The following is a 17,091-nucleotide window of genomic DNA, read 5'->3' as shown; positions in this document are numbered from 1 at the left end:
TAGTTTCCACAAAAACATTTCTATTGGCAATATTAAAGGAAAACTGCACTTTTACTTTTGTACATCATCCACAATACTTATGTGAGACATGAACACATACGTCTTTCTCTTTTCTGTGCATTCTAAAGATGTCAAAACAGATAAAAAGATGCAGCTAGGAATTCACATAATGGGAAACACTTATTCCACGTAAACCTTCCAAAGAAAAACTCCAGGAAGCACCAAATCTCTGTTTGCATACTGCATAATGTTACGTACATATTAGCAAAGCTACAGTGACATTCTTCTTATTATTATTAACATTGTTACGTCGATCATTGCTGGCATATTGCTAGCTAGCTGCTAGCCGGCTAGTGACTAGCTTCACCACACATGCGCCCAGGCCATCAGCACCGAGCTTACAATGCCTCAGACCGCTACCAAAAAGCAAACGCTACCAAAGAGCTAGTGCTACATCTTGGAGTGGCCGCTACTGCTGCTGGGTATTTTTGAGTTTGGAAAACTTGATTCTAGGCTGAGGCGTTGGTTTCTATGTTGCTATGTCAATCAATGAGCCCAGGAAGAAAGTTCCCATAGTGCTTAAAATGACCAAAGTATGGCAAAATACTGTAAGTAGTATATGCTATGTACTATGTGTGTTACTACATGGTTACTGTATGTATATAAAACCATAAAACCGTGTTGGAGGTTTTTGGGGGGTCTTTTGATAAGAGACTTTGTAGGTGGCATGGGTGTGTCCCATTACGTTTTTTTTTTACATCTTTAGAATGCACAGAAAGGAAAGCGACGTGTGCTCGTGTCTTACAATAAGGACTGTGGATGATGGACAAAATTCCCCCCAAAAGTTCACTTTTCCTTGAAGTAAAAAGAATCTCAGATTGACTAAGGTGGGGCACTTCATATTGGTATGGCAAAGCGTATGTGGTACATCTGGCTCAGCCCACATTATATCAACACAATAAAACCAGCAACCAAAATATACTGTATTATTGATTGTCATTAGGAACTAAAATATTTGGAATTGTGGTTGTATTTTGAATGTAGGATTTGTTTTGATCATTTCAGGAATAATTATCCTGAAATAATTAACATTATTATGTTGAAAGATATGCAGTCATGGAAAAATGATTAGACCTCTTTTGTTTCTTTAGTTACTTCTTAATTTTAATGCCTGGTAAAACTGCAGGCACAGTTGTTTGGACAAATATATTATAATATTTTATTATTATAGTTATTCATGTAAAAATATAAGTGATTTTGGAAAAATCAATAAAACCATGAAAGTTGCTCGGTATTAGGGATGATCCCCATCTGTATCTCTTTCCATCTAAATGATCTATATCCGCATCTGTACTTGTCGTGGGTGGGCATAAACCGGAAGTGGGTGTGTTTTAAGATGAAATGGGTGGAGCTCAAAGCTGTAAATTGTTTTAATTCTGAAATTTATTTGGATGGAAAAAAAAACGTCAGTGACTAATGCACGATAGTTCCCGCTGTCTTAAAAAATGTAGTGTAGTAGTTATGAAACAAGTTTAAGATTGGAAGGTGCATACTGCACAGATTATAGGGGAGTAATTGTCAAGAACTGTAGTACTGGTCCGGAACCCAAGATGCGGAAGCAGTTTGGAAACAAAAGTGTCCACAAGAGGAAAGTACAACAGATACAAAGATACAAAAAGACGGGAAAAAAACCAAGAGGTGGAACAAAAAACACCATGGCCAAAACCGACGGTCTAGTACTCACAAATACAGACTCAAAGCCAGAGAGCGAAGGAACAAGGGAATTATGCATGTGGCAGGAGAGAAGCAGCAGACAGGAACTTGCGGTAGCTTGAGGGACAATCTGGCGGTTTGCATCGCTGTGAGCAGGGCTTAAGTAGTGCAACGGATTGATTGGGATCAGGTGTGTACAGGAGTGGCTTGGTCAGGATGCGGTATTTGCAGTATTGATGCAGTATTGAGTGTCTCCGCAACGCTGCACACCACTCACTCGCATTACGTTACGTTACGTAACAAGTTGACCAAGTAACTTTAGATACAAACCAAAATTGAGGTGAGCTGAAGAAAACAAAAAAAAATAAATAAAGTGGAGGCATTGTGACCAATCCAATCCAATCCACTTTATTTATACTATAGCACATTTTATAAACAGTGTTTCCAAAGTGCTGCACAGACTAGTAAAATAAAAAGTAAAAATAAAATAAAATAAATAAAAGGTACAAATTGAATTCAAATCAAAACTAAAAGATCAAATAAGAAATAAAATAGTAAAATAGATATTAAAATATTAAAAATAAGAAGCAAAGCAATAAAAGTATAAAAAAATAAAACCAATTAAAATAAAAAGAAAGAACTAAAAGACACAGGACCATACGACTCACTCCGACTTAAAAGCCAGAGAATAAAAGTGGGTTTTAAGACAAGACTTAAGCTTTCGATGTTGGGGGCCTTTTTTACTTGGGAGGGGAGAGAGTTCCATAGCTTGGGGCCAACCACAGAAAAGGCTCGGTCTCCCCTCCCTCTGTCTCCATTACAAACGTTTGTAATGATCACTTTTTTAAAACAATACTGGTAATGACGAAATGTACTCGTTTCATTCTCGTAATCGGGAAAAATGCCTTATCTGCAACAGATTATCGTTTATAACGAGTATCCGGCTCATCCCTAGTAGATGTCATCTTTTAAATTAAACTTGTGTGAGCTATTTATGTTCTCATCATGAACTTTAGTTTTGCATTAAAGTGAAGAAACAAGAGTGATTTAATTCTTTTTGTCCATGACTGTATGCGTATACATACATTCAACTACCAGTATTATTAAAATGCTACTTCAAAAACAACAGTATTAAAGGGGACCTATTACGCTAATTTTTCGGCCCTTTGTAATTGAGTTGTGGACTCCTATAGAGTCGCTAAACGCAATAACCAACACACAAAGCTTTATAGTTCTTCCAGAATCTGTACCTATTCATCTGTATTTCTTTGAATTTTGTGGTTCCCGCGAAAACGGTTTGTTTTAATGTATTCCACCCACGGCCTACCTCCAGACACGCCCACTCTGCTGTGGTTGGTCACACTAGTGTGTCCATAGAAGCACTTGTTTGTGCCGCTAACTTTATCTGAGTTGGTAAATGGCATAGTTGATAAAAAACAGGGATGTATCTTTTTTAAAATTTTGGCTTTTAACATACAGCAGTGTTTGATCCCGAATCTGATACAGAAGTAGAGACTAGACAGTCAGAATTTACTCAAGAAAAGAGGTTACTTCTCTCAATGGTAAGTAGCTTTAGCATTTTAGCATTAGGGTTTTCTACAGCGTCGGTAATCGAATGTCCTTTTGCTACAACCCTGCTCCCTTTATGCAAACGCTTTTGCTCCATGACTTTCACAAATAGAAACACTTTGTACACTGTTAAATTGTTACTTACTGTTATTATTGCTCAGTCCACACCACCAAGTAACATTGGAAAGGCGTTGGCTAGTTCAGCTGCATAGTGGCCCATGTTGACTAAACAGTCCAGTGTGACATGGCCTTGACAGATGAAAATAGATTTCTTTTGCTGGAAGGGAATCAGGAACTCCAACCACTTGTGGCGTTTTTAGGAATTGTAAAGCAAGTAAGCAAGTAAACAGAGGAGAAGAGCTTAGGGGGGAGCAGAGCGCTTATCCGGCTTACAGACACGCCCATATAAGGAAGTCCGCCCTTCTGTGACATCACAAAGGCACATGTTTACCATGCCTTTTCAAACCCAGCCTTTTAAGCCATCCCAAACTCCTTTCAGGCCTTACTTCCAAATGCGCAAACCTCATTATTTGAACTTTGGCATGGTTTAACACCAGAATCCAACATTCTAACTACATTTATAGGTCAGAAAGGGGAAAGCATCATAGGTCCCCTTTAACACCAGAATACAACATTCTAACTACATTCTAACCACACAAAAGTGGGAAAAGCATCATAGGTCCCCTTTACGCTCGATCATTCAGTATAACCAGTTCAGTTTGTTCCAATGTATACACATTCTAAATTCTAAAATAATACTATTAAACTACAAAATCATGCTAATAAAAATGTAGGTCACAATTTTATGTCAAACCAAGCAGTTTAAAAATAGCCTTACAAAACATATGTATGTTAAAAAAACATGACTAAGTGTGCAAAATGTATTTCACAGAATACATTTAAGAGATGTGTAAAAATTAATGGTTCATATTCATTCATATTTGTATATAGCTGAGCAAAATAAAACACAGAATAGATAAAAAAAACAGAAAAATTAAAAAAACAGTCATACATTTAAATGTAATTTTGACTGACAATCTTGTTGACAATCACTGCTGGAGAGTACAGTGTATTTTCACTTCATGCCAATTTATATATTAAATTTATATATATTTATATATGATACTGTTATACAATAATATAGTGGAAAAAAGTACAGTCCTGGGTGGTACATATTGGCAACATGAAGGAATTACGCAACTCATCTATTTAATTCTAACATTCACATAAGATTATCTCAGATAGATTAAATATTAATTCATTTGCTGTGCCAGTAAGTACCAGTAAAAAGATGTTGAATATATAATATTATGTATATTCTATATATAATATAATATAATGTACAATGTGAGTCCATAAGAGTATGAAGTGTTCTACCAAAGGTTTGAACTTCTGTATGTTTGTTTCCTGGTCCTCACACTGTCATATCCTGTCTTCCCTGGTCCGGTCTAGGTGGTAGTCAACGCCTTGGTGGGTGCCATCCCGTCCATTATGAACGTGCTGCTGGTTTGCCTCATCTTTTGGCTGATTTTCAGTATCATGGGAGTCAACCTGTTTGCGGGAAAGTACTACTTTTGTTTCAACGAGACCTCTGAGGAATACTTTCCTGTCGATGTGGTTAACAATAAGACCCAGTGTGAAGCCCTCATTCACCAAAACTTTACTGAGGTCAGGTGGAAGAATGTCAAAATTAACTTTGACAACGTGGGTGCTGGCTACCTGGCCTTACTGCAAGTGGTGAGTGTCCTTCTTCCTCTACGTTTGTATTGTTCTTCACTCTTCACAAGTTGGTGTCTTTCCTCATTTCCTGGTACAATTCATTTTCTCGGGAGGCTAACTCACTTTGTGTATATTCAGTGATTCTCCATGCACTTTTCTTCATCCTTATATTTCTTTCCATGCACAAGCTGTACCACTGGACTTGCACCACTCTTGGTTTGAGTTTGGATGTCATTTCCTCTTTGTTGTTGTGCTTTTCAAAGTGATTGTGTCCAATCATATCTGTCTTTCAAAGGCCACATTCAAGGGCTGGATGGACATTATGTATGCTGCTGTGGATTCCAGAGAGGTACAGTCGGAATAACATAGCGTGGCTGTGTTGTTTTATGCCGTACATTTCAACTCCTGTCTCTCTCCAAGGTGGAAGACCAGCCCGACTATGAAGTCAACATCTACATGTACATCTACTTTGTCGTTTTCATTATATTTGGCTCCTTCTTCACCCTCAACCTCTTCATTGGTGTGATCATCGACAATTTTAACCAGCAGAAGAAAAAGATAAGGCTCTTTCAAGTCTACACATATCTTCTATATTCAGCATTGGAATACGATTATAACCACATTGTGATGTTTTGTGTCTTTTACTTTGGAGGCCAGGATATCTTTATGACAGAGGAACAGAAGAAGTACTACAACGCCATGAAAAAACTGGGCTCTAAGAAGCCACAGAAACCCATCCCTCGACCACAGGTATGTTTACTTACTCGGGACTTTCCCCTCTCTGTTTATGACAAAAACGGTGTCCAAAACAAGCTGGTGTTGCATCCACACGTGAGCGTATACGTCCATATAAATGCATCAAGAAGCACAGTCATAAGCACACCAAACCTGCAGTCGTTCCTAAAATTCTATCCAATCAGAATCATCTTCTGTCCTCCTGTCACTTCCGTAAACATAAAACAAGTCGTTGGAGTGGACGGACAAGGAGGCAGAATGACTTCTGAATGTTGTTTTAGAAGACAAAGTCAACATGAAGCAAGAAAATGTTGATTGGGAATCTTGCTAAAGCAAGTCGTCTTCGGAGCCTGCTGTGAGGGGGACGCCTCGTAAGTGGAATTATTTCTTCAGCGAAGATGGCCGACCTCAAAGTGTTTCTTGGCGTCTTCTCTGTAAAGTGAAGCGATATTTGGGCTCGCAGATACAAGCAAAAAGCTCAAAAAATAGCTCCAACCACCACAGATCTGAGGCATCCATACATTTCTGATGTGTTTGTGATGTCACAGCATACCTTGTCGCAGGTAGTGATGCCTAATACACCCTTTGGCTTTGAAAACCTTTGTTTTTAGTACCAAATATCTGCGGCCTCATGTGGACAATCGGCCAATCGTGGATAAATAACTTGGTTTGATGAGATACCCGCCTGTGTGGACGGGACCTGAGTGTTCCTGCCGTGAGGGGGACATTCAAGCTAAATATTTGTCTTGTTGACCTTTCTTTCTTCACAGAACAAGATCCAGGGGATGGTGTTTGACTTTGTCACGCAGCAGGTTTTTGACATCTCCATCATGATCCTCATTTGCCTCAACATGGTCACCATGATGGTGGAAACGGACGATCAGTCGGACGAAACAGAGAATGTCCTCTACTGGGTCAATTTCATCTTCATTGTGGTCTTCACCACCGAGTTCTTGCTGAAGCTCTTTGCTCTTCGCCACTATTACTTTACCAACGGTTGGAATATCTTTGATGTGGTGGTGGTCATCCTGTCCATCGTTGGTGAGTTGGAGCAAGGGGAAGACATTGCAAAATGCATCTTATTAGATCTTCTCAAGGGACAACACAGAAATAAAACCTATGTACAACTTACAGTAGAGCTTTTTATGGAAGTATAGATTCACTATCCTCTGAAATGAAGTCTGAATCCAAACTGTACCAATCCATATCCCGTTTGGATCAATCCAATCCAAATCCAAAAACCCTAATTTACTAATTTACCCTAGATTTACTATCCTCTCAAATGAAAGCTGAATCCAAATTCTTGGCCCCTTAGAACCTTGGACCAAGAGGAAAATGCCACTAAGATATCGGACACCACTTGATTCACATTACATGGCAGAAAATTAGATGATTAAATTGTTCATAATACATGTTTCCTTCCGTTTCTACATTATTTCAATGTTCTATGAAAAGCACACATTTTACAAATTGTCACATTATTTTGTTCCCTGTTGTATTGAGCAGCTTAGCTATGCAGGATGAGTGAACTGCATAGTCGCTTTGCTTTAAACCTGAATTTGGTAAAACCACTGGACAGAAAATGGTCAGAGGTACGACAGACCAAGACCAAAGAGATAAGATCACATGAGTGACATTGGAGTGTGAGTAGGGGATATTGGGCAAGGGAAGATACCAAGATGTCGCCACAGATGATGAGAGCATCCACTTCATCGCCTGTATCTGCAATGTTGGATGGGCAAGACCACGTGTGTCAAACTCAGGCCCGGGGGCCAAATCCGGCCCGTGCTGCAATTACTTCCAGCTCGCCGAACAGTTTGGAAAACAGTCTCATGTTGGCCCACCCCTCGGACCTTATCAAACAAAGTGTTGGGTGGGTAATTAAACAATGGAATTAAAAACAAAAAAGTCCATGTGTCCTCAGGGACGCTGGCTATTCTAAAGTTGATCCATGAGTCAATAGTATTGGCCCTTGAGAAGATACAGTATTTTGGAAAGATAATACTTTGTTTGTTATACACTGTCATATTTTGAAAGAACGTGTTTGTTTCTTATCTGCCCTCACAGGAATGTTCTTGGCCGACATCATTGAGAAGTACTTTGTGTCGCCGACTCTGTTCAGGGTGATCCGGTTGGCTCGTATCGGACGTATCCTCCGCTTAATAAAAGGGGCCAAGGGCATTCGGACTTTACTCTTTGCTCTGATGATGTCACTGCCAGCCCTGTTCAACATCGGCCTCCTGCTCTTCCTGGTCATGTTCATCTTCTCCATCTTTGGCATGTCCAACTTTGGCTATGTGAAACACGGCGCCGGCATCGACGACTTGTACAACTTCGAGACCTTCGGCAACAGCATGATCATCCTGTTCATGATCACCACATCCGCCGGCTGGGATGGCCTCCTCTTGCCCATCCTCAACTACCCGCCAGACTGCACCCCCAACTTGGAAAACCCTGGCACCTCCGTGAAGGGTAACTGTGGTAATCCCTCCGTGGGAATCTTTTTCTTTGTCATGTACATCATCATTTCTTTTCTGATTGTGGTGAACATGTACATCGCCATCATCCTGGAGAACTTCAGCGTGGCCACAGAGGAAAGTGCCGATCCACTCAGTGAGGACGACTTTGAGACGTTTTATGAAATCTGGGAGAAATTTGACCCCACAGCCTCCCAGTTCATCACTTTTGCCAAGCTGTCCGACTTTGCCGATGCGCTGGAACATCCGCTCCGTGTGCCGAAACCTAACACAATAGAGCTTATCGCCATGGACATGCCCATGGTGAGCGGCGATCGCATTCACTGCCTGGACATCTTGTTTGCCTTCACAAAGCGTGTACTGGGTGACAGTGGTGAGTTGGACATGCTGAGACAGCAGATGGAGGAGCGCTTTGTGGCAGCCAATCCTTCCAAGGTGTCATACGAGCCCATCACCACCACCCTCCGCCGCAAACAGGAGGACGTCTCCGCCAGAATTATCCAGAACGCCTACCGCGCCTACCTCATCAGGCGCGGTATCATTTTCAAACGTCATACTTTTACAAACAATAAGCTGGAAAATGGCGGGACCAACCAAGAGAAGAAGGAGAGCACGCCATCCACAGCTTCACTTCCTTCTTATGACAGCGTGACCAAACCCGATAAGGAGAAGCAGGATGACAACAAGGAGGAGTGGGCCAAGAAGGAGAAGAACAAGAACCAAAAGGACGAGTGGGAATCCAAGTGTTAGGGTTCAGCGACTCCTGCTATCAATGAAACCCGTCCAGATGAGACTCTTGAGCCCAAACCCAACAAATAGAAACAGTGAGAAAACCCAAGAAAAAAAACGTTTACAGACTCCTACTGCTGAGGCAACGTGGTTTCTTATGTCATCAGAGACAGCTGAACCAAACACAATCAGTTTACCGTGGAACTTTTGCTGCGTAGCGACCAAGTTGATGGGAGGAACAAGCAGTGTGCTGGCCAGGCACATTGCTTTTTGGGGACCAGCTTGCCAAGGCACACAGATCTCTGCTAAGCGATTAGCTAACAGCTAAGTCCCTGCCACCACTAAGCGGGAAGCCCGTCTGCGGAGCTTCCATGCTACCAGAGCGGACCGGCTCTGATCAGTCTAAAAGGGAACACAGAGTGTACCATCTTTACTAAGAAGCAAATTTTAAAAAGCAAGTTTTAGCTAGTGCGAGGGAGGGGTTCGGGAAACCAAGAAACATAGAACAAGATTTTTTCTTTGTTTGTGCTGAGTATCCGTACATTGTTTGAGCAGCAAAAAAACAAAACAAAACCCAACATTGAGCCCATGTCACAAGCGTTTCCATTTCCTCTTTGTTATACTGACACGTTGGTGTTCACACTGACTGAGTGGGTGAGTGGGTAGGACTTATGAGTCATTTTGACTGGGACTGAAGACTTGCGCAGACCGAGTTCCAGATAAATACTAATTATTGTGCTTGTTCAATGCATAGAAATGACTTGCATGAAGGCATGTTTTGATGAGGAATCATGCATGAGTAATCATAGTCCACAAGACACTTCATTCTCAGACACTGTAGTGGTGTGGTTGGACGGAAATTAACTTATTTTGAATAATGATATCTAGACTATTGAGGAAAAGGATCCTCCAATAATAATTCTGGCCAAGACTGTAAGCACTTCCAGGGGACCTATGATGCTTTTTCCACCTTCCTGCCCTATAAATGTAGTTAGAATGTTGTATTCTGGTGTCAAACCATGAGTTTCGGATAATGAGGTTTGGGCATTTGGAAGTGAGCCCTGAAAGAAGTTTGGGATGGCTCAAAAGGCGTGGTTAAAGGAACCCTTTGTGATGTCACAGAGGAGCGGACTCCTTATGGATATAGTTAGGAAGCACTTTGGGCATGCCTGGAGGCGGGCTGGGTCGCGGGTGGAATAAATGAAAACAGAGCGTTTTGGCAGGAAGCACAAATTCAAGGAAATACAGCTGTAATGAATAAGTGCAGATTCTGGAAGATCTAAAAGGTTTTCTGTGCGGGTTATTGTGTGTCGCTGCTCAAATTTAAAAAATGAGCATAATAGGTCCCCTTTAGGTTTAACTTGAAGGTTTTTTTCCTGCTCTGCATGTCAAAGTGGAAGAGTTGAGCATATCCTCATGTTGAGGATTCCCAGATTTGGAGGGTGGGATCTCGCCAGCCAAGTCTGGGGCTTACATCTCTTGGTTTACTGCCATGTGTCACTATCCTGATGATCTCAGTCCATCTGCAGATAGATGGTCAGTAGGAAACTGGTGTAAGCCGAGTCACAAGTATGCTTTTCCGTCGGGCTTGTGGAGGAAGAAAATGTGTCCCATGCAGTCAGTTTGGGATTCATGACTTTTGTACACTTGACAAGATATGCCAATGAGCGAATTAGTTGTTAGGTCCTGCTTTTGAGACCTTTTTGAGTTGCCACCTTTCGTGAAAAGAAGCCTTCTCTCTGATGTCCTTGTGATGCAATCATTGGCAGTAAAGGCTTTTAGCAGCGAGAGTGATGCGGCGCATCTGAAACGACAGGGTTAGCGGCCAGTTATCCCGAGGACTCGCCTAGCGTAAATGCAAAGGGAAATGCACCAAAGGGCTTTGTGGGTTCTAGCATACACATGGATTTTGTCTGTGGGTGGGACTTCCACGAGGGTCTGACTGCCATGAGAGGTGGAGACTTTTGCTTGGGTTGAAATGCTGAAAAGTCCCATGTTTGTCTTTGTATCCTGGGCTCTTGTGGGACCTCCTCTGTGCTGTCTTGTCAGACCCTGTTTTCACATAAATATATCACACGCTTCCAATTTGTTAGGCTAAACACAAACACTTTAACGATGAAACATCAGCAGGCCTCACATTGACGCAGCTATGGTGTCAAAATAAGCTATGTGGGTGGTTTTTGTTCTCAAAGAAATGTGAGGCTTTGTTAATCCAGCTGCCTCCTTAGGTGTTCCTGCCATTCATTTTCTACACTGGAGCCGATGGGCCTATATATTGAAGCGGATGAGCGGACATTTCTCCAACATCCGTCGTCGCACCACTGACGCCATTTGGTGTGTTTAAACACTGCCTGTACCCTGACCCCCTTTTGTCTGTACCATGAACCAAGGTCTGTTTACAATATGAGGTCTCCGAGTAAATTTGGCTGCTGCACACTGAAACCAAATACATTCCTAATGACGACCACTGGAGGGGTGAGCAGCGCCATCCGAACTGCAGCAAGCTCATCTCGGATGTAAGCGTTCCCGAGGACTCATTTATTCATCCTTGAAGGAACAGCAAACTAACAAAAAAGACAACAAAAAAACAACAAAAAAAACGGATGTACAGTGCAGGCAATGATGTAAATGGCACAATCGCTGACAAAGAACAACCTTTTTGAGAGAAACTATAAATATTGTACGATATGATTTTATTTTACTGGCATGCTTTGTTGTGTTTTTTGTAAATAAGGAATTTAAAAAATGTTACTACTACTAATTAAAAAAAGAATAATAACAATAATTTAGAATGGCTTCCAGCTATGCCCTTTGTCACATTTGTTACCTTTTTGAATTTTTTGAGACACTTTTCACTTTGTTGACGGAATTTAAATTGAATGATGTGTGTGTGTGTGTGTGTGTGTGTGTGTGTATAGATAGATAGATAGATAGATAGATAGATAGATAGATAGATAGATAGATGGAGAGATATTATATAATACAAAAGATCTATACATGTATACATATGTTTATATGTATATACATAAAACAAGAACACTGTCACATTTGATTTCCGTGCAACACGTTCCGTGGATGTCAAAAACAACACCCTTCTCGGGGGTGTGCGTGTGCGTGTTTGTGTGTGTGTATGGGGGGGTACTAGCTCATATGTGATGTTAATGGAGTTGCTTGCCATGGATTGTAGCCTGATCATGACGACAAGGATAATGTTACCAGCACGTCTCACCATATCACTCCCCTTCACTCTCAGTAAGCAGGACACAAACACACCGTCCTTCTCTACCAGCTCCGAGCTCTTCCTGAAGGACATCCACTGACTGCCTCATGCGCCCTGAGATGGTACAACCCCCACCCCACCCCACCCCCACCACATCAGTGCCATAACAGCTCAGTACCTGCTTCTTCTCATTCTCACCTTTTTCTTTCTGATGTTCCACTTGATGGCATGTGCCTTTTTTTCTGATTTTTCTGCAAATTTGGATGCCACATGTTAGACACAATACATACTGTATGTTGGGGGTTAGCGTTTGGGGGGTGAGCACAACATTCATCAGGGATTTGGAGTCCTCAGAAATACTGCCAGAGGATGGTGGCAACACCTGACTTCATCTTGATGTTCAACCGTGTGATGTGATGCGAAAACGGCTCATTCCAAAGCCCTGTTTTTCTTCTCGTGCTCCGTGTGTTGCCCACTTGGCTTGTGAAAAAGCAGCTTGCCTTCTATACTTCTCTTTCAGTTCCTCTATCTTCACGTTATTCATCTGAAATTTATTTTTGTATCAATATTTAATGATAGGACACATTTGGTTTTTAAAAGCATGTTTTTTTTTCATTTTGCTGAAAAATGAAAAGTGCTTTCCAAACTGTTATCATTTGACACCGTGATCATGGGCGTCACTAGGTACTGTATATTCTAGGGGGGCTACAGCCCCTCTAAAAAGTAACACCCCTCTTGCCTAATTACATAGCATAGGTTTTTAAAGCTAACGGCCAACTGACAGCCAACTGACCATTACTGTGTTGACATCAGCATCCTGGCGTCAGCAGTGTTTTGTAACTGAAGACGAGGACTATTATCAGTATCACATTTTCCCCAAAGGAAGTAGATGGTTCTAATGCCCCCCCAGATTTCAATCCTAGTGATGCCCATAACTGGCATTTAAAAGAAAAAAAAGGGTATACAGTACAATACGCTGGTGTGTTGCACAACCACTTGGACTCTTGGCAAGAATATATGAAAGATTGTCTTCTTTTGAGCACGAACCTTTTTATTACCAATAAAGCAGCCTTCCAGTTACGACTGAGTGTTCTTTTCTTAGGGGTTCTTATATTTACTGTGGACGTGTGAGAAAACATAAAACATAAAAACACATAAAACATAAAAAGACTTCTACTCATTCGGCCTGTCAAATCCAGCGTTAATGGCGGTAACTCATATTTTTCATTAATTACTTCAATTGCATCACAGCAAGCCTGATGTGTTATGATGACAGTGTAGCTCCTCACAGAGTCACGCATATGACGACACTCTTTTACATGTTGTAAACATATAAACAGCAGGGCATTTCCAACACCACACACGCAGGGGCACCGACAGGAATTCTGGGCCCCTCCAAAAGAAAATGACCCAGGGGGCAGTTGTTGTGGCCACAACAACTGCTAGAACATTGCTAGAACATATTCTAGCAAATTTTCAAGTCAAGTCCAGTCAAGTTTATTCATACAGTCCTTGATCACAAAAGCAGGCAACAGTAGATGATAGACGACATCCCCTGATCTGAACCCCCATCCGGGCAAGGACATTCTCAAAACCCACTTGAGGAAAAGAGAAACCTTGAGAAGGGACCGCAGACGGGGGGAATCCCCCTTCCAGGACGACCAGGCTGCAATGGATGTGGAGTAGGCAGCATACAGTATGACACAATATATGTACGTATAAGTATACACAAAGTTAATTCAAATAGCGTAATAGTTCATAGATAGTTCATAGATGTAGTCACATCAGGAGAGTTGGTCAGCCAAAGCCGTTCCTTCCGCTGCAGCACCTCTTAAAGGGGAACTGCACTTTTTTTTTTATTTTACCCATCATTCCCAATTCTTACGTGAAACATGAACACAGATTTCTTTCCTTTTTCTGTGCATTCTAACACGAGAAAACTAGTTAATTTCAGCTAGCTAACAAGCTGTCATTGGGATACACCTATTTCGACTATGAATCCCTCTAAAAATAAACCTCTACCAACCTTTCATGGTCAGATATCCATGCTGTGATCATGCATTAACACGTACACTGATGATAACATGGAATAGTTGCAGTATCTTGCCCTATTTGGATCATTTAAAACACTACCTTTTATTTTCTTGGTGCACAGTCATTATGCTAGTTATATTAACAACAACAGAAGTGACAACACTTATGATGTCCTCTCTCCTTGGGATGGCTGTGTCTTCCAACACAAGACGTGTGCTCCAGTCCTCAGGCAAAAAATGCTGATGGCAAACCAGCATCTTGTTGAGTCTTGGTAGCCAAATGGAGAGCTAGCTATGCACTCTTCCTTCTGTGAATGATGTTGGGGCGAGCGGCTAGTGAGGTGTGTTAGCAAGCTAGCATCAAGGCACAAAGGAAAGACGTTTTGGTAGTGTTCAGGAGGATTCATAGTCGGAATAGGTGTATCCTAATGGCCTAATGAATTGCGACAGCTGGTGAAGTTCGGTGGCCAAAAACACAGACCTTCACCACCGGAACTCCACCACTTCACCATGGAGATCATGGTCACGGAACCACAAGAACCTGAGGTAGTTGCGATGATCCTCTCTGACCACAAAGCTCTGGAACATTTGCTGAATGTCGGAACTGACAGCAACGAGTTGACTTCTGAACCGGAGGAGGACTCCAATCAGACTGTTGTTAAAATCTGGACCTTGTCACAACACCTCATTCACTTGCACTTGAGGAGAACACAACTCAACTTGTTTCAGCTATTTTGGTTGGTAGAGTCCAAAGCTTGGCAGGTACCAACACCCTTTATCTTTCTCCAGTGCAGGTGCAACTTCAGCATGACCGTTGCTGAAGATCTTTGTCATGAAGTCCACCAAGTGGGTCCAGGCTTCTTTACTTTTATTCGGTGGAGGAGCATGAGGCAATTGAGTGCTGCCTGGGACTTGCTGCTCAACACAACAAAAACAAAAGAACTCATTGTGGACTTCAGGAAAAATGCTGCCATTCATCCACCAATCTACATCAATGGTGAGATGGTGGGGCGTGTGGCCAGCTTCAAATTCTTGGGAATCCATATCTCACAGGACCTCTCCTGGACCACTAACTGCTCCAGCAGGAACAGCTTTTTCCCAACAGCTGTCTCCTTGTTGAACTCTGCCCCCCAATAGCCTCCCCACCCCCGTCACTTCATTGCACTACTTTATTGCACTACTGTACACATTACTATTATATCTTGTTCATATATATTTATATTTATATCCCTGTATATATCCACACTGTATCATAGTCATAACCTGTTATAGTTTGTACATATCTGTCCTCTTACAGCTCCATTCTATTTCTTCATTTGTTTACTTATATGGTATTTATAAATTTGCACTTCTGGTTGGATGCTAACTGCATTTTGTTGCCCTGTACCAGTGACATGAGCAACAGCAATAAAGTTGAATCTAATCTAATCTAATCTACGGGATGGGAGAGGAGCCATCCCAACTGTTGGAGTTGTCCTTGGTGAACTCTTTATTCATGATGCTAACGTGGGTTTCATCTTCAACCGACAGTGCAAGTTTATCGTCATCAAGTGAATGACTGAAGATGTATTTACCCAGATTACCCAGAAGAGCTTTATGTTGGTCACCTGTGAACCTCTCCTTCACATGCATGGTACTCCCACATCGTCCTAGGTCGTCCGATTTCCAACATTTTAGTTTTGCAGGCGTTCATGTTTGGTTTGTGAGATCCTAATATTACTAAAATATGGCTAAAATATTACACCACTCTACTTTCCAGTATGCACCTTGCAAATTTTAAACTTCTTTCATATATTTTAAAGAGGACCTATTATTCTCATGTTTGTCCCTTTGTATTGAGTTGTGGACTCCTATAGAGCAGCTACACACAATAACCAGCACACAGATTTCTAGATCTTCCAGAATCTGCACCAACTCAGCTGTATTTCTGATTTTTGTGGTCCCCACGGTAACAGTCTGATTTAATGTATTCCACTCACAGCCCGCCTCCAGACACGCCCACTCTGCTGTGGTTGGTCACACCGCCAAGTACATGGAAACACTTCCGGTTTGTGCTACTATATATAGAGCTGATATGAGAGCTGATAATAAACAGTGATTCCTCCCACCTGCTGGGGGAGGTGAGCTAAGAAGTAAAAAGAGAAGACAGGAAAACAGAACAAGGAAATGTGTATGTGACAAGTGAACTATATTCTATATTATAGTACAATCCTGTCCAGTCTTTCAACTTTCTTTCAATTCAAGACAGTAAAAATGGGCATATTTCAGACAAAGTTTCAAATGGTGATTAATCATGATTAATTAATTTGAAAACTGTATTTAATCTGATGACAATTTTTAATCATTTGACAGCCCTACTATTAATTCTAATATTTAGTTTTAGCCCTTTTGGTCATCATGTATGACCTGTTAGGATGGAAGTGGGCGGGGCTGTCCTCTGGTGGGATCCTAATTCAAATCTCCCTAGAAACATCGTGGTGTGCTGACTCTCCACACCCCAGAAACCCCCCATGCTGCATGTTTTCGGTCTCCAACTTGAGACTCTGGAGACTGGAGGGTGCTCCACATTAGCTCAGATTAGGGATGCTGCTTGGACCAAAGACACAGACTGGTCTTAAGATGACAGCAAAAAGCAATTAAGTGGTAAATATAGCAGAATATAATTATTATTGTATGCATTCAACCCAGCATAATTATGTCAAGTAATACACTTTATGCACATGTTCTGGACTGTGCAGTCTCTTGTATCCCAAAAATACCAGCGTGTACCAGCTAGGTGAAGCGCACCAATGGTGATCCATTACCTACCAACACAGCCTTTATTGCCCATCGGTGTGAATGATGGTGGGAATGGTTGTTTGTATACATGTGACCTGTGGTTGACTGGTAACCAGTC

The 17,091-nt window shown here is 41.6% G+C and overlaps 1 protein-coding gene across 7 annotated transcripts in view; it reads left to right on the top strand.

The window, feature by feature from the left end:
- scn8aa (sodium channel, voltage gated, type VIII, alpha subunit a) overlaps window positions 1-12,325 on the top strand; it is a 62,509-nt gene extending 50,184 nt beyond the window's left edge. For 6 of the 7 annotated variants that reach the window (XM_058085757.2, XM_058085754.2, XM_058085758.2 and 3 more), the window contains 6 exons: window positions 4,735-5,019; window positions 5,297-5,350; window positions 5,422-5,559; window positions 5,647-5,751; window positions 6,507-6,777; window positions 7,804-12,325. In XM_058085757.2, coding sequence (XP_057941740.2) covers window positions 4,735-5,019; window positions 5,297-5,350; window positions 5,422-5,559; window positions 5,647-5,751; window positions 6,507-6,777; window positions 7,804-8,963 — 2,013 coding nt within the window. In that variant the 3' untranslated portion in view covers window positions 8,964-12,325. The remainder of the gene's footprint in view (window positions 1-4,734; window positions 5,020-5,296; window positions 5,351-5,421; window positions 5,560-5,646; window positions 5,752-6,506; window positions 6,778-7,803) is intronic. The other variant, XR_013630094.1, reaches the window with a different exon arrangement.
- Window positions 12,326-17,091: the final 4,766 nt, after the last annotated feature.

Source organism: Doryrhamphus excisus, linkage group LG17, assembly GCF_037039965.1.
Source record: "Doryrhamphus excisus strain RoL-2023G ecotype Guam linkage group LG17, RoL_Dexc_Guam_v1.1, whole genome shotgun sequence".
In the NCBI taxonomy this organism is placed as follows: Eukaryota; Metazoa; Chordata; class Actinopteri; order Syngnathiformes; family Syngnathidae; genus Doryrhamphus; species Doryrhamphus excisus.
This window is presented reverse-complemented; position numbering and strand designations above follow the sequence as displayed.